A 19114-nucleotide genomic window follows, 5' to 3' on the forward strand; every position below is an offset into this window, starting at 1 on the left:
ACCGCTGCAGTTCAACTGCTGCATTGTGCTGTAAGAGTATCTGACCTAATGCGTACTATCTATTCTGTATGAGGATGCATATACTGTATGCGTGTGTGCGTGTGTCTGCACAAACGTACAGTATGCCTCCTGGGTGTTGAGAAGGCGAGAGCCCTCTGGTCACTTCAAGTGGTGTGAGCAACCCAGTTAACCCATTAAGACCGGGAACGCATCTGTGTGTCATTTTTTAGATTTCTTTGGGTATTCGAAAATAGCAGATATACAAGCTCATAGTGCATGCAACAAGCTTGTAGATCTGCTATTTTTGAAAAAAATCGTGAACATTTGTGCAAATCTTTGAATATATTTATATTTTTAAAGCGAACATTTTTAACTCAAATCTTTGCTTCTGGGGGATTTTATAAATGTCTTCTGAATCCTAACTGTTGTTTTTTTTTAAAAACTTATGTTGCTATATATATCAGTGGTTCTCAAACTTTCTCATGTCAAGGACCCCCAAAATTTGTTCCAGGGACCCCCCAGAATCAAAGATATGAGTTAAAAGTGTATATATATTCAAAGATTTGCACACATTTTCACGGCTTTCACGCGGCACATAGCTTGTATATCTGCTATTTTTTAATAGCCAAAGACATCTTAAAATGACACAGATGCGTTCCCGGATTGAATGGGTTAAGCACCAAGCACAGAGGCACAGACCTGCAAATAAATAGAACTCATTTGGGGCAGATGGGAACTGGGTGACTTGATAAACAACCATATTTCATTTTGCCACAGCATCGTCTTTGAAGGATTTCAGTTCTTCGGCAAATTAGAATATATAAAACATATTGTTGCTGTCGGGGGGGGAAACCTTGTATGTACAAAAGTGATGCTTTTCAGGAAATGTAATAAACCCTGCCAATGTAGTAATTATTTAGTTACAAGTTCTTGTTAATACTTTTCATTGGTTAATCATTTATAAAAACCCACAGACAGACTTAACCACTTTCAACCACTACAAGTTCCACGTCCTGAGCTTTGCATGACACTTGTCAGTAGGGGTGTGCCGCGATACGTTTTCGTGACGATATGTATCGTTTTGGGGGGGGAAAATTTAGTAAAAAAAAATAAAAAAATCATTTGCTTTTGCTTTTTTTTTCCTCCCATATATTTTCATTATAAAAAAGTGCCACACATCGTATCGTATCGTATCGATGTCGTGGGCCCAATATCGTATCGTATCGTATCATGAAATTAGTGTATCGGCACACCCCTACTTGTCAGTATAAAATAGGGCCTTCATTTATGAAAAAGTGTAAAAAGATGAAATATGGCCCTTTTTTTTACTCCTGACCGTGACGATATTCTCCTGTATTTGGGCTTGGATCACGGACTGTCACAATGTAATCTTCTCATCGCTATATTTGCTACATACCGTATGTAGGTTCAGAAATTCTGGCCATTCCTGATTCTCTGTGTGTTCATTTTAGGATGACTTTTCTCTTATACAATGATGTCACAAGGAGGCAACATCAGCAGTTCTCAACAACACCCGTTCAGCTGCATAGAGAGATTTTCGGCTTTTCCCCATTTGACCTTGTGTGTGCAGCACTCTGTATACTATTTCTGTGTGTGTGTGGTGTGGTGTGAGTGTGTATGTGCGTGTGTTTCTTATTTCCTCACATGCACATTTCCCACATTAATTAGGCAGTGAATGGTCTCTTAATGGAGCAGCGTCAGGCTTTGTGCAGCAACATTTTGAAGTAAATTCCGCATTTTTTCCGATGCGGTGGAATGTGACCTGATGAAATATGTAAACAGAGCCAGGCCATGTTATGTAACTATTACTGTGTTCTATGTGCAGTGCATGGTGTTAGGAGGCTACAGATAGCTCCCTGGATATAAAGTAAGTAAATAAATAAATAAATAAATAGCAACCACACTGAGGGCATGAACTCAATGGTGCCCACTTCTGGTTTGGATATGGGCAGTGGTGGACAGTAACTAAGTATATTTACTTGAGTACTGTACTTAAGTACATTTTTTGAGTACCTGTACTTAATTGAGTATTTGTATTTTTGGATACGTATGACTTTCACGCCACCGCATTTCAAAGACCAATATTGGATTTTTTACTTCTCTACATTTCTAGGAAGGGGAAGGGAACATTATGAATAAACCACTTAAGCCCTATTTCAAATATAATGAAAATAGCAGATATACTAGCTAAGTTGTGAGCTTGAAGATATGCTATTTTCACTATTATTGATATTATTTGAAAATGTCTGGAAAATATTTGTTTTTTTTTGGGGGGGGGGGGGGGGGGGAATTACAACATTTCAATAGAGCAATGCATTGATATAAAAAAAAAAAAGTACTTTGTAATAGTGGTAGGTACTTCTGAATACTTGCTTATTAAAAGCAAGTGCTTTTGTACTTTTAACTCAAGTACAAATTTGACGGAGCAACTTTCACTTGTAGTTGAGTAATATTTGACCAGGAGTATCTATACTTTGACTCGACTGGGTCGAGTACTTTGTCCACCACTGGATACCGGGTGCTCTTGTCTAAACGGATGCCACATGCTGGAATGGAAACCAGCTCCGTGTCGAGGCTGTTCATATTGACTATGATGACTCATCTGTTATGCAAAAGGATTGATGTAATCTCTTAATTGTAATGAGAAAGAATGAGAGAGAGAGAGAGAAAGAAAGAATGAGAAAACTTTTAACAAAATGAAGACACACCCTACGCTTTACTGTACTGTAAGTGATGATGACAATGTTGAAAATGTGTTTTTTATTTAACACTAAAGGGATGACAACCGCATAGCAAATGACAAATGCCCTTGTAATTTTCCCTTCCCTGCCGTAGCTGTTATGGAAATAATAACACAATATGAGAGGCTGCTGAGTCGCAATCACTTTTACCCTTTCTAATGACTACCTCTTAGCTCCATTCAGCTGCGGTGTTATTCTAACATTTTCTTGATGGGAATTTGATCTGAAAAAAATAATCACAGAGGCCCCTTGGCAGGGAACAACCTTGGATAGGATTTAATTGTCATCGCAGATGGAAAGAAGGAATGTCGAGGCTGTGAAATACATGACTGAACTTGGCTCATTTGAAGTTTCTCTTCCTCTCTTCCTTTGCTCTCTCTCTCTCTCTCTCTCTCTCTCTCTCTCTCTCTCTCTCTCTCTCTCGCTCTCTCTCTCTCTCTCTCTCTCTCTCTCTCTCACTCTTTCCTTTGTGCTTATCTCATGTTTGTGTTGCCGCGTCAAGGCAAGGCAGTCTGCCAAGAAGTTACATTACAGTCACTAGTTGACATGAGCGGGGGTGTACAAAAAGGACTTGGAGGGTTTAAATACTTTATTGTGTGTGTAATGTGAACTGAGCAATTATATCTGCCTGCCTTTTCAAACAAAGAGCTCCTATCTAGGCAGGTTCATGTGGTTCTAATTAACAACGGTAAGCTCTCCGATGCGAGCGGGGGGGAAAGCCAGAGGGAGTGTGATGATATCTGCGGTGCCATAATAAAACACTGTGCTTGGAAAACACCTTATTTTACAATGACCTTTATTCCATTTGTATTCACCCGAGTTTAACCAATGAGGTATTTTAAATATCCAGTAGTCATAACATGCAGGTATTTTGCACTTGAGAATGAGATGTGATGATATTGTGGGCCAGTAAACAACTGCATAATACTCGAGTGTGTGAACAACACAGTATTTTCGTTCTTTTCCAGTACCCTCCATTGGTTAATACACAGATAAATGCATGTGTAAATGAGGCCAGTGTAAAGTGTTGCCTTTATGGCTAGTTGGCTACGCTGATTTGATTTGAGCTGCCAAATGTGTTTTTTTATGTCAGTAGGAACTGCCCTGTTCAATTACAAAAAAGGGACCTATGGATGTGTAATTACAAATATACTGTATGTAATTAAAACAAGACTTGAATTGCTATCGTTAATACACCTTGTTAAATATTATTCCCCAGAGTGACCATTTGTTTAGTTTTTATTCCTTTGAGTGAGCTGGCCAGAATTCACACTTGCTGCTCTGCAAAATGACATTGCGCCCTCTCCTCCCCCTTAAAGGGATATTTCACTTTCCAAAAAACTTTGGGTCATTTTATCGTCTACTCAGCCTTTAGTGAGCCCCCCAGACAGTTTTTAAGTTGCTTGATTAGTATGTAGATATTTGATCATCATTTTATCAGACACGCCCCCTTCCTATACAAACCCATTATAACTTCAAACTCCATTTTTAACCTGTTAGATTCATCAAAAACACCCGTCCTTGGTTCTGCTGACTCACCCTGCCCTCCTAATACGTGAGGGGCCGTGTTTTTTCATTTTTTTTTACTTACTTTTTTCATTTTCCCAAACAATATTTAAAATAAATGAAAAAATCGAAAAAACACGGCCCCCTCACGTATTAGGAGGGCAGGGTGAGTCACCAGAACCAAGGACGGGTGTTTTTGATGAATCTAACATGTTAAAAATGGAGTTTGAAGTTATAATGGGTTTGTATAGGAAGGGGGCGTGTCTGATAAAATGAATATCAAATATCTAAATACTGAATCAAGCAACTTATAAACGGTCTGGGGGGCTCACAAAAGCCTGAGTAGACAATAAAATTACCCAAAGTTTTTTTGAAAGTGAAATATCCCTTTAACCACTTAAACCCTAAACTTCGTTGACTGGGGTCCCTCGTGGGATGTATATTTGGTGCCCTACATTTTAACGCTTTTCACCAAATCTCGCCCATCTACAAGCTCACAACACGTCGCTTGTAGATCGCTTACGTTCATTATACTGTAACATGTCCATAATAGGGACGCTAGGGTTCATGTGGTTAAAAGTACATGTGTCAGATTTTGATGTAGTGTTTGTTGTAAAAAGAGAGACAGCTTTGGGATCACAGAGCAGTTATATGGCAGTCAACTTATCCATTTGGGGCAATTTTCCACCTTTAAAAACTATTAGACACTGGCTAAAAGGCTTGTAAAAAGTTGTGCACAACATTGATTTTAAACGATCCTACCGCTATACCTCTCCAACTTAAGAATTCCACATTTGTTGACTGTAAACATATACTGTACGCTGCCCTCCTGTTTTTAGCAATTAAGTTTCATTCCATTTCTTATTACAGTTAGCAATGACATGTGCTGTCTGTTCTGACAAACAAAAATTAACTTGCCTTTCCACTAAAGCATGAATGAAGCCGTTGCCAAGTAGAGCACGCTGCCAAGAGGCTGTTTTCAAAGGACGCTCATTGAAAAGCTGCCAAATACAATGACAGTAAATAGGAAACACGGGACAGTGGGCATTTCAGTGAAAATGATTATCAGCAGTGTGTTTCAGTGTAAATTATTATCAGCAGCGTGTTTATGAATAAATGATTCTCAGCAGTGTGTTTCTGTATAAATTATTATCAGCAGCGTGTTTCAGTGTAAATGATTATCAGCAATGTGTTTCAGTATAAATGATTATCAGCAGCATGTTTATGAATAAATGATTATCAGCAGTGTGTTTCAGTGTAAATGATTATCAGCAGTGTGTTTCTGTATACATTGTTATCAGCAGTGTTTCAGTATAATGTTGCTGTTGGGTGGAAACCATGTACCGTATGTCCAAAACGGTTCCATTTTAAACACATTTTAAAATGGTGAAAATAGCAGATCTACAAGCTTGAATATGTGCTATTTTCACTACTTTTGTGTGACACTCTTGTATGATGAAGTAGGGCATTCATTTACCAAATAAAATACACAAATATAAAATATGGAGGTACGTGGTTTCTGCCCAACAGCAACGATAAATGACCATGAGCAGTGTTTCAGTGTAAATGATTATCAGCAATGTGTTTCAGTGTAAATGGCTATTAGCAGTGCTATCCGCAGTAGTTCTAACATCACATCTTACCTACTCTTCCTTCCTTTTAGCACCAAACTTGAAGGGACGACCACGCAAAAAGAAGCTGTCATTCTCCCAGAGGAGGGACTCCCAGGGTCAGGCTCAGTGTCAAGGTCAGATGTTATCGGGGTCAACAGCGCTGGCGACACAGGCCCCCTGCAGCCCAGAGAGCAAAACCCCTACCAAGGTAGTTCCACACACACAAACCACACACGTACTGAATACCACATTATTATAGCACAGGCGTGGTGAAAGTCCAGGTTACCTCACATTTATCCTGCACAGTCACTGCAGAGGTCACTGTAAAGTATTCTTTTGTTATTTATTTTAAAATTGGGAAGAAAACATGTGTGCTAGCCTATTAATCTCTGCTTACTGCTTAACAGAGCAGTCCTTGTGTCCTCTGTGAATATGCTGTACAATTGAGAGGGGCATAAAAGCATTTTGGCTGTACATCACTAATACATACTGTAGCCTACATTTACAAATGGGATTTGTATGGTGGTTACATCTGTGAGCTCTTAAAGGGAAAACAAAGATGTATGTGTGTTCTTGGGAGTTTGGATACTACTTCTCATGAAAATTTTTACAGAATTCTTTAAAAAAAAAGATTTATTCATAATGCCAAGAAATCATTAAGAGGTTTTTTTCCTATGATTACAAGCGAGTAACTGCTTTGGTGCATAATATAAACTTTTTTTTTTTTTTTTTCTTTTTTTATTGAACACAAGCTAATAATTGTCAAGACATTTTGAAAATCAGTTGATTGTACAAAACATAGCTCAGGTGGATCAAATCATATATGGGACCAGGGGTCTTCAACAGGGGGTCCGGGACCCCTAGGGGGTCCTCAGAGCTACTACAGGGGAGCATTTTGTTTTACATTAACCACTTAAACCCTATCATCCCACTTCTGAGGAGAACTTAAGCCAAAAATAGCAGATCTACAAGCTCACAACGCCTTGCAGGGCGAGGCGTTGTGAGCTTGTAGATTGTCTATTTTCGGTAAAAGAGGTTTGGTGTAGAGGGAAAAAAGAGCAGACCAAGTACAGAGGGAAAGGATTGACAGTTTAAGTGGTTAAATGGCTGAAAATCAACATGAATCCAACATACACTGAGGATAGTCTTTGAAGCTATATGAAAACTATGAAAAAGTTGAATCTGCAACAGAATTTTATACAATAGTGGGGGTCCCTGCTTCATCTCTCTCTCAGCTTGGGCTGAAAAACATTGAAGACCCCTGCTCTAGACTGAATGAGATACAGGGTATTGTGAAAAAAACCAATGTCCAATGTAAGGATTAGATCATCTCAGATAGCCCTCATCTAATATTGATAGAAATTAAACTGAAGGGAAAATCCAACCTATGTTCACGTCACTGCTTTGAGCAGTTACATCAGGGTCTAGAGAAAACCTATATCTAATCTCTAATGACATGAGCAGGCCTGGTAGCTCGTGGGGAGAATGATGTGGACTTTGAAATAATGTAGTCCTCTTGTCCTCTAATCTTGCCCTTGTTTATACCCAAATGAACTCCATATCACAAGTCATATATGTGTCCAAAAGTAAACAAGATACATTTAAAAGTGCAGCAAGCGATTTTGTTTTGTTAAAATAAGTGATACATAGCTCTATATTCTGATGCCATAGAGTGTTAGTGAACTAACACTCTATGGCACCTCTGCAGCTTTTTAGTGAACAGAAAATACACTTTCAGGTCGGGATACAAATTTTATCCAATCAGGATAAGAAACTCATATAAACAAGTGAAATTGGACGTGATGACACAAAGAAATGAGCAGACAAAATTGGAACTGGAACACTATAAAATTGAAGCTGATAAATGAGTACGCTCTTCTGATTGGCTGAATTTGGCAACCCACCAGAATTATTTTTCTTCTGTTTATCAAAGAGCTGGAAAGATGGGAGACCCTGTTTTTCAACAAACACTATCAGAAGATAAAACTTTATAACCTTTCTTTACAAAAAATATCACTTACTCTACCTTTAATGAACTGTTCGAGGGCAGCATGTTCAGTGTAAGTAACGTCCACTCACTGACTCTTTCACTTTCTTTTTACTCGCAGGTCAAACCCAACTGTAAAGCAGCTGCAACCAATGGCAAAATAACGCCGGTGGCCAAACTCAGAGCTAGCGGCCTCATCAAGAACCCACCAGCTGAGGAGAAGGAGCGAGGCAAGGAGAAGGAGAAGGACATCAGGGAGGAAAGAGAAGAGAAGAAGGAGAAGAAAGAGGAGGAAACATCGGAAGAGAGCAGAGCGGAAGAGCAGGCTTTCTTGGAGGAACTCTACAAGTACATGAAAGAGAGAGACACACCCATAGAGAGGATCCCCTTCCTGGGCTTCAAGCAGAGTGAGTACAGTAGGACAACTGGTTTTCTCTGATTCACACTGCTTTGGGCATGGGCCATGGGGCATGATTCTTTTTATTAAATAGTAAGTAACATTAGCTCTATTTTATGTGGCCTAGGTTTTGTACTGGCCTTTACACAATAAAATACTCAGTTTTAACTCTGAGAGTGTACAAATTGATAAATGAACACTGAGGATTTTACCGTGTAGAAAGATTATTTAGGTTTCGGCATTGCCCATAGGAGCGCATTTTGTGTGTGGAAAGGGGAATACAAACTCTCCAAAATGACAAGAAACGCACAGAAAAGCCTTCAGAAGCCAAACAACTCTTTCTTGCTTTTTGAAAAAAAAACATTCTACTTCAGTTGAAGTAACATAAACAATGAAGTTTCCATGAGGGAAACTTCTGTGTGGATTTCTCGAAATATCTGTGACCCCTTTAGTATATTGTATACAGGACAATCCTTAGTGTTGATTTATCGATTTTTAACTCAATTGTCCAATTGTAACCAAATGGAACCATAGTCCATTTGGTTACATTTATACACTCTTAAGTGAGGATAGTCCAAGATTTGGTTACATTTACTGCATACACTCTTAATTGAGGATTTTATTATGTATCCTTTTTCACATTGCTGTTGGTCAGAGTAACCCTGCCTACTCTTCAAGGCAAGACATTGCTAGGCAATCAAGGCAAAGGCCAGATGTTTAGCCTCACCACCAGCCTGCATGTGAATGAACGGCTTGAGGAGATAGAATATAGATGGCAGCCAACTACTGGCAGCGGGCCCAAAGCCCTTACGTTACACACTCTACAAATTAAACTGTAGGGGGGAGAAAAATGTACAATCTGTAGCGATAATAAACTATAAAGGAGCCATTGTCAACAATCGAGTAAATCACGTCCCGCCCTTCGGGGAAAATCCTTATGGCGCTTGCATCAGCGTACATTGGGTTAGCTTTGAAGAGAGGGGGTGAACGTGTGTGCTCACACACTTGTCAGAGGGATTTTCAGTTTTACTCCAAGAATGTCCTCCAACAGTGTCAGAGGAACATCACACGAATGGGAAACACGTCTGGTCGAGATCAAAGATTCCTTATGTGGGTCGGAGTGCTTCACTTCACAACACTTGGGAAAAATGTCTCATATGACACCCGACAGTTTGTTCACTTGAGTGATTCCATCCAGTTGACATGAGGCAGAAAATCACCATTCAATGCACTGAGCCCGTCTCAGTAATTGAATTGTGGTTTTGAATTTGCTCTTTGAATGAGTAATTTTGCCCCCCCCCCCCCCCCCACTCAATTCAGCCAAAATAAATTGCATCGGAGATGTTACCCTTGATGTCCATTTGTTTCAAGCGAGCCCGAACGGCGCTGTAATCTGTTAGAGAAGTTACACAAGGTTAATGGATCAAATCACAGGACATGACATATAAATGAACCAGAGAGGAAGCAGAGAGAGGGAGAGAGAGAGAGAGGGAGGGAGGGAGGGAGGGAAGGGGGGGTGATGTCTGCTGTAGTTAACGATGACAGTTTATAGCACAGTAAAACTCATTATTCTAAATTCTCAACATGAGCTGTAAGCTGTGGTCTCACTGACTTGGCTAACCTCACTGAGGTATTTTGACAATCCTGTCATCTTGACTGCTAAAATGTTGCTGCCTAAGTAGGTCATTGTGGTTGAGGGAGAGAGAGAGAGAGAGAGCGAGAGAGAGAGGGAGCATAATACTCTCAGTATGCTTTAGTTTTATTTGCTGTATCAAGCCTGAATTATTCTTCGTCGCATGACGGTGTTGTGCGCCGAAAATAGCCGATATACAAGCTCACACCGCGTCGCATCTGCGACACGTTGTGAGCTTGTACATCGGCTATTTCCGGGCACACGACACCGTCCTATGACGGAGCATAATGTAGGCATCGGTTTGAGCGAGTAGTAGTAGAGTCTAGTTCCACGCGCCAACTGTTTTACATACAGTACATGCTTTGAATCTCTAAACTGGAAACATCATAAGCAAGGCCTCATTAAGTGGTGAAATCATGCTGTTTAAACTTCGTCCTTGGCAGCGAGTGCCCATCAGCACATGTAAAGAGGACTGGGGGGGAGGGGGGAAGAAAAGAAAACACATCATAATTAATACAACAAATCCTCAGATGTAATCAGCAGCAGCATTATTTTTTTTCCACAGGATTCCTTTAAAAAGCCTCTGCATTAAAAGATCAAAGTCAAGCATTTTCCCCGTAATGGAAATTGAAATTATCTTATTTTGGTTCGCGTTTGAGCGCTAATCTTTAATGTAGTTCTCTGGAGTTGAGCAAACCAACAGATGGTTGAATGAACTTAACAGATCTTTGTTGGATGAAGCCCAGCTGCATTTAAGACTAAATCTAAAATCCTTTCTGATACAAAGCATGGACTGTATATATATAATATAGGCCTTAAAAGAGTGTTGAGTGTGTCTGTGTGTGTATACTGTGTGTGTACACACACACACACACACACACACACACACACACACACACACACACACACACACACACGTATATGTATATGTATATGTATATGTGAGCCACATGGCTCGGGAACCGTTGGTTCCAAAGTCTACTTACTTATATACATACACATCAGGGTTTGACACTAACAGTTGCCCGACTGCCCGTAGCAAGTAAATAAAACGTCATGTTACCCGACGGGCAAGTGCGTTTGAATGGGGAAGCAACCGTCTTCATTAAATAATATTTGGTTATTCATGAAGGAAGTTGCGCTCATTCAGACTTTCAAAGTGACTGTCGCCACTCTGCAGTTATTGATTGGATGCATTATGTCGCTCTTTTTGCATTGGATTGATGCCATCAAGTACATTTTCGTTGTTCAATGACAAAATAAAATCATCCATCTCTCTCATCCATCTCTCTCTCTCTCTCTCTCTCTCTCTCTCTCTCTCTCTCTCTCTCTCTCTCTCTCTCTCTCTCTCTCTCTCTCTCTCTCTCTCTCTCTCTCTCTCTCTCTCTCTACATACATACTGTACATACATACATACATACCATACATATGTTGTATGCATTAATTACCATTAATGATCGTATAAATGACCCAGCCAATCAATCCTCCCCTTCCTTTATTTGAATGGCTCATTGATGGCTCATGACTTTTAAACCTCTTTATTCTTTTGGCCTGATGTGTGCAGCACGTCCTTGTTCTGTAGCCTCGTGCTCATGTTGAATTCATATTTCACTCCCGGCCCAAAATGCATAAAACATCTAAGAGCAGAGGTGCTGAAGGTGCTGATCTGAGACCAATTGGCGTCTTAACTCGCAGTAATAAGTCATTCATAGTCAGCTGATTCTTAACCCTTTCAGACCGAGAACGCATCTGTGTCATTTTAAGATTTCTTTGGCTATTCAAAAATAGCAGATATACGAGCTTTTTTTTTTTATCGTGAAAATGTGTGCAAATCTTTCCATAGCCAACATTTTTTACTCTATTACAACTTCTGGGGGGTCCCTGGAACAAAATATTTTTTAGATGGGGGGTCCGCGGCCAAAATTCATATAATTTTGGGGGTCCTTGACATGAAAAAGTTTGAGAACCACTGATTTTAGCGACATAATTAATTTTTCAAAAAACTGTTAGGATTTAGAAGACATTTGTAGAATCCCCCAGAAACAAAGATTTGAGTTACAAATGTTTGCTTTGAAAAATATATATATTCAAAGATTTGCTCAAATTTTCACGATAAAAAAAGAAATAGCAGACCTACAAGCTCATTGCCGCGCTATGCGCTTGTATATCTGCTATTTTTTTTTCAATAGCCCCAAAAAAAAAACGAAACATGACTCAGATGCGTTCCCGGTCTTAAGGGGTTAAAGGGATGTGTCATCATACCATTTCACATCCCTTCGCAGTATTACCCTGACCTTCAAAATAACGAGGTGCACACACGGGTAAGAGCATCCACGTCTCGCCTGCTACACAAGCCACTTTGAAGGCTACTCAACCTCTGTAAAGTGATTGGCAAACAAAGGCTGATGTAAACCTTTCTTCACTAACTTCCACCTGTCGTTGAAGCTACACGTACCGTCGCTCTCGGGCAGAAACCTTGGATGTCCAACACTGTTACTTTTCAGGAAATTGAAAAAATAACCTGTGTTCCAATAGATCCAATGTAGTTATTATTTACTCATATACTATTGTTAATACTTTTCATTGGTTAAATATTTACCAATATACCAATATAAACCCACAGACGGACTTATTCTCGCATAGCCAGATGATTGGATATCTCGACCTATCTCCGCCTACCAATCGTCTGGATATAATATATCTAAATTCATTGTATGGGCTTGGACGGTCGGTGAATTCGCCCGGTGACAAAGTTACACCAACTGTTGTTGTTTTTTTAGGACACTTCTTTATCGCCTTTACCACACCGACTGAATGTCTCCGCCCAGATTAGGAAGGACCGCCCTCCGTCCTTCGCATTGGTCCTGCAATGCCATATATATATTTTTTTTTTATCTCCGAATTGTTACCACCCACCTCTCGTTTTGGAAAATAGCAGATCTACAAGTTGAAATATGCAGATACAATGTGTCTGCCCGACAGCGATGATTCACACACTGCATCAGAATTGACACAGAAATATATTGGTCCCAGCTATCCGGCTATAACATTTGTGGTTAGAGAGAGGAAGCTCTGTGTTGTTTCATAGCTTCTACTCACAAGCTTTACGGCTGCCTCCTCCTTCAGTTGGCTGTCCGCAGAAAAAAAAACATGCAACAAGGCTCCCGCATGCAAAACGGCATCATTATCTAAATCCTCCAACCGTTCCATAACACTGAGCAAAACCGTTTCGGAGGGAACATTCAGAAGTTATGTGGAGCTCGTTTTCCAGTGACTCATTGAAAATACACAATTTTGTAGAGAATAAAACTGCGTTTAGTCGACATTGAGTTTGCTTAACAGCTGCTCCCATTGAAATTGCATGGGCAGAGTAGCATAGACTGAGACAGAGAAATGGATAGAGAGGCCTAGGGAGGAGGTAATGGAGGAGTGAATTAAAGGAGGTAGAGTTGGGGTAGAGAGGGTTAGCAGTGCTTGAAATGTACATTTTGAATGGCCTTGACATAATAAAGTACTTCTGAGAAAGAAGTACGTGCGTGCGTGTGCGTGTATGTGCTTTAGTACTTGGCAAGTTGGGCTTGTGAACAGTTTCCAATTTGTCTACTACTTTTAGCCCCATTGGTTAATTGGCATTCCACCGCACGTCAGCGAGGCTGCATTGTGTTTGCTGTTTTGTTGTCCTTATCTCAGTGATAATTTGCCCCTGCCGAACAGAGGGAATTAAGAAAAGAACTCAGAAATGACAAGGCTTCTAAGGGAAAGGCACATTCTCTCATTTCCTTTATCTGCGACGTTTCTCCCAGTCCCGCTCTCTATTGTGGTAATTACGGTCGACGCATAACAAGCTAGTTAAATAGACCATCTCTATGCAGTTAGAAGGCACAATACACGAGAACTCTGGGTTCAAATAGAAAAATCTACCCCTGCTCCTTTTGTTATTCTACCCGTGCATTGACAACAGTCGCACAGAGGAGGGAAGAGAAAAAAAAATCAATGCTGTCAAATGTGGAGATAGGAAAATGTCATTTTGACAAATGCAAGGCTTTGTGTACGCACAGATTGAATTTTGATGGATTTCTCCCCAGGCGAGGCATCCTTTCCTTATTTATAGGCCTTCATATAACAAATGTTAAACAATGATGTTACAGAAAGCAGATACAAATGTCATCGGCACAAATAAACCAAGGGTCCATTGTTTGCGGTGAATTAATGTTTTCAAAGATAGACCGATATTTGAAGCCTTTAACCGGAGCTTCATCGGCGGGGTATTGGTGAGATTTTGATTATCAGCCTGTGTACAGCACAATCAAACGTGTTACACAAGATTCACGTCCATTATGATATTGCCTGCCAAAGCCTATTTGCGTGGGTAAATCTGTGCAAAAGGCATTTGCATTCATTCAAACGTCAGTTCTGACACGTGACGTCACTGAGCCCTCTCCGCTCAACATGGTTTTGCTTCATACCTGTGGCCTAGAGCTGAATGTTAACACATCTAATTGTCAGCGCAAAGCATATGGTGTGCTTTCCATCACACGGTGCTTATTTTACAAGCATTCTATATTCATTTGCATCTTTTACATTTTGGCGACAGGCGGCTTTATCTGCGGCTAATGAGTTCCTGTTTTCCTTGTGTCGTTGCTGCCGATTGTAACTACACAGCCACAAAGCACTGAATATTTGATAGATAACATAATGTAATCATCACAGACATACAGTGCCTCTGTCTGTCTGTCTGTATGCCTGTCTATCTTCTCTAGCTGTCTGGTGTGACAGTTTGATATAACGTTTGTTATGTTGTCCTCACAGACCTTGACTGACTTGTTTGTCCCGTTTCCCACAGTCAACCTTTGGACCATGTTCCACGGTGCTCAGAAACTGGGAGGATATGAGTTGGTAAGTATTCACACATGTGGCATTATATTTTTCCTTGTTCGTCAGGGTCCCTCCCTCCTTCCTTCTCTCTCTTCGTATTCTCTCTTGCTTTTTCAGTCTACCCTTTCCTGTCCTTTCTCTCTTTTTCATTCTTTCTCTACTCTCGTCCCCCCTCTCGCTCTCTCAGTCACCATTTTCCCAAGGAGAACATTTTTGTTCAGGAGACCACATTTAGCAAAATGATGCCGTTGTTTCGAAACCCCCTCGGAGTGGAAAACACATGTTCCTGTGCTCTCCACTGGTCAAAGAGGAAATTGGTCAAATCGGTCATATTTTCCCACATTGGAGTCTGTAAAAATGGACTGCACATTCACGTGTGCCCACGGGTGTGCTCGACACACACACACACACACACACACACACACACACACACACACACACACACACACACACACACACACACACAAGAGAGAGAGGTGAGGCGGGTGATGGAGCAAGGGAAACGGAGAGAAAGGGAAAGGAAAAGAGAGCGGAATGAGAGACGACATTTGACTTGGCAGCACTACCTGTTACTTGTTCACTCACTATTCATGTTTTCAAGCGCAGGAGGACAACGTTTGATGTTGTGGAGTCACAACACATTGCAAGTCCCTGTTCTTTCATTAGCTTAGCTGGTAAAAAGTCATGCAAACAGACAGCCCAGCCAAGCCATAAACAGGATACAGCTCATGTAATTGGCGCTCGTATCCTTTTAAAGCCATTCTATCTGCTGCTGATTAGGGTACGCTTCATGTCGAGGCCGTGTTAGCTTGGCAGCGCCCACCGCGGGTTTATGTGTTCGCTGATGCAACTCGTCATTCTTCCAGCAAACTAGCCAGTGCGATGCTGGCGCGGAAAAGGTCTTAAGCAGTGTTCTGGAAGAGGGGGCTACAGTGTATGGCAGTAACAGCTGACTAATGTTAACAGGGTTGTTTATGTTTATGTTGGAGCACGGTGTTGCGTTATGATCCCCACTGAAGTAACTGGAACATCGTGACTCAGTAACTCCCTGAAACCTGGGAAGAAATATGTTGCTGATTAGACCACCACAAAACACAGTCACTCTACATTTTTGTTGTCATCTTTCTTTTTTCTTTCTTTGATCTCTCTGCACTTCTCCCCATGATTATACTGTATGTATATACATGTACAGTATGTCTCTCTTCTCACCATTGCCTTATTTGTTCTCTTTCTCTCTCTTTTTTTGGTTGTCTCCCCTATTCTCCCTTCTTCCACTGTCTCTCCATCCCTCTAGATCACGGTGCGCAGACAGTGGAAGCATGTGTATGATGAATTGGGAGGGAACCCCAGCAGCACAAGTGCTGCCACATGTACACGCAGACATTACGAGAGGTGAGTTATCATAATGTATTTTTCTTTTTTTTGCGAATTTACTGATTTCCCATACGTGTGTGTGTGTGTATATATATATAGTATATATATATATAAAAGAACTTGTGAAACGCGCTGTTCGCACTGTTTTTAAAATTGCATTTTTATTCACAGAGGAAGCAATTCAGTCTTCTTGTGTGCAGTACATTTTTCTGTTTAATATACTGTGTATTTTATACATATATGCGCACACAACACAGTTCACAGACTGTGGTAGATTAGAGGCTGCACACAGCTGTACTGAATGAGTGTTCACAATTGTATTCATCAACTTTGATTCAAGGTCTGCGTTTAGACGCGTATTGATCTCCTGCAGAGATGTGCGAACAGATGCACGAAGAATGGTGGTAGTTATCAAATCATCCCTCACAGAGGCCCTGGCTCTTATTAAGGTGTGCAAGTCGATGCAGTACAAGTGTTAAAACGTATTAGAACATGCACAGACCCAGCTCCAATAACGTTTGAAAGGGATTCAATTGTATCTCTGGGATTGATTGATTCTGTCTCGCCCAATAGCACCGATCGTACTGCCAGAACCGTCTAAACTCCCTACAGTTGGAGAGTTTTTAAATATTCATTGACCTAGATGTGGTAGATAAGAATATACCCTAACAGCGGCTGCATTCTTCCATTTAAGCCTGATTTATACTGATTTAGACGCGTCGCTTACCGTTGTGGGCCTGTATATGTTATTTTTGGCGCATGACACCATCGTACGATGGGTTATGAACCAAGCGTCACTGTATGCACACAGCTTTGTTGTGTGGTGGGACCGCGAGGTGAAACGTTCACATAATTGCATCCTAATGTATTCATCTAATCAGGCAGTCAGACGCTGTGCTGCAGCATTTTGAACCGCCGCATTGTAATCATCACTCAGAGGGTATTACTGAACCAAAGCAAACATATGGATATGATCCTGAGGGAAGCTGTGAAGAGATGTATTCATGCAAGCCTGCGCTCAGACTCAGACACACGCGCGCGCACGCACACACACACATGCACACGCACACATACACACACACACACACACCTTTCCCAAGGTTAAACAAATGCCAAATGCGATCTCGCAGTCAAGCAGGAGATAACCAGCCGCTCATAAAGCAAGTCGTCCCTGCAGGCTGCCGACCCTCTCCAAAGCCCCTCAGGCTGCTGTGTGTGTGCTCACATGTGAGCGTGCCTCAGCCACAGACGTACCTGGGAGAGCAATATCCTGCCAATACCGTATGAGGGAACAGGGACGGACTTTTATACTGTATGGAGATTAAGTTGGTGTAAGCAACCTGCACTAGTACTATATACTGTTCAGTAGCAGCGGCTTTACACGCTTTTGTGTCTGTTCCATTGTTTTCTTTTTTTCTTTTATGTTTTCTAAGGGAAAACTGTATGTATAAGCACTATATATGCAAATAGGATTCAGCATCTCTATGATCTAATTTGGTCATGTGAACCAAGCAGGCATATTAGGTAGATACAGCACACTCTATAGACAGTGTCCCTCTGACATACTGATACAAACTACCAGGATGTTAATGTATTCATTAATTTACCCATTTGTTACTCTGACAGTGTGTACTCTGACAGAACTGGCAAAAACAAAGTTTAGCCAGTTCCTTTTAGAACAGAATCCAATTTACTGGAATAATAAGAGTCACCAATCAGCCAAACTGAATAATTGCAAGTCTATAAAACAAACCATTTCACTCTCTGCCTTTATATTATATTCAAGGGCAAGGCAAAAAAGTACTTTATGTCACTGCCATGTGCTAACTGCTAGTACCAAACTCCATTGGAATTGTTAGTTTTAAACTATGTAAAGAGATTTAAAATGTTGTGCTTACGTCGACAACAAGTGTTGTCCCTCTCTACTTCAATGGACTACTTTGTTTGGGTTGACATGCTTTTTTTATTACGAGGCAATGTTTGCGATGTCTACACACACACACATTACCCCCACACACCCCCCACCCCCCCCCCACACACACACACACACACAGACACAGACACAGACACAGAACACACACACACACACACACACACACACACACACACACACACACACACACACACACACACACACACACACAGTGGAGCATGTGGGTCACACAGACACACTGCGTCGCCGGCTCATATACAATACAACCGAAGAAAGAGTGTTTTTATCTCGGTCAGAAACAAAAACAAAATCATCTTCATTGTAACGAGTAACGCAGCGTTATTTAGATCAGTAATAATATTACTGTTTTGGCAGAGTAATACGTTACACTACTCGTTGCTGGGTAAAATAATAATATTACAGTCATATACTAAAATGTTACTGCCCAACACTGTCCATAACAGTGTGATAGGTCCAATTTCTATGTGCATGCAATGTTTGAGCCACGCTCCTTCAGTCCACCTCCCTGTTCTGGAAATGAGGGACATGGAATATTGAGGGCAGCAGGGGTCTTTGGCCTCAGCTTACAGCTTACCCCCCATTTACTGGTAATTTTTTTCCCCTCCCTGCACCTGTCCTCCAAGATGACTCTGGCCCAGGGGACAGATATTTTGTCCCCTGCTGCAAACAGGCAGAAACCTTGCATTGAGGTCTCGATTTGGGGTCCCTCTCGAGGTGGGGAGCCCAAATGGGATTTAGAAATGAGATTCTCCAAGAAAGCAGTTATTTTTTTTTGCTGCTTTTGCTGTTGATAGAAGAGAGATGAAAAATTGAGAGCAGAGAGAATGTAAGGTCGACGCACTATCCGGTCAACTACAGACACACTGCGAGATTTGCCATTTTAAACAATGAAATCTCTCTTTGGATAGATATTGGCCAGAATTGAAAAAAATATGTACTGCTGGCGGCTGTAAATCGGGTAAAAAGGCATGCGGGGGGGGGGGCAGTATCAGAGGTGCTGAGGTGTGACTGCT

At 41.0% G+C, this 19114-nt stretch overlaps 1 protein-coding gene across 1 annotated transcript in view; it reads left to right on the top strand.

Moving 5' to 3' along the window:
- LOC308099949 (AT-rich interactive domain-containing protein 5B-like) overlaps nt 1–19114 on the top strand; it is an 86801-nt gene that overhangs the window by 54210 nt on the left and 13477 nt on the right. The window contains exons 6-9 of the mRNA XM_080448838.1: nt 5932–6089; nt 7990–8275; nt 14742–14794; nt 16068–16165. Of these exons, the coding sequence (XP_080304964.1) occupies nt 5932–6089; nt 7990–8275; nt 14742–14794; nt 16068–16165 (595 nt within the window). The remainder of the gene's footprint in view (nt 1–5931; nt 6090–7989; nt 8276–14741; nt 14795–16067; nt 16166–19114) is intronic.

This window comes from Gymnoscopelus braueri (genome assembly GCF_963280865.1).
Source record: "Gymnoscopelus braueri genome assembly, chromosome: 14".
Taxonomy (NCBI): domain Eukaryota; kingdom Metazoa; phylum Chordata; class Actinopteri; order Myctophiformes; family Myctophidae; genus Gymnoscopelus; species Gymnoscopelus braueri.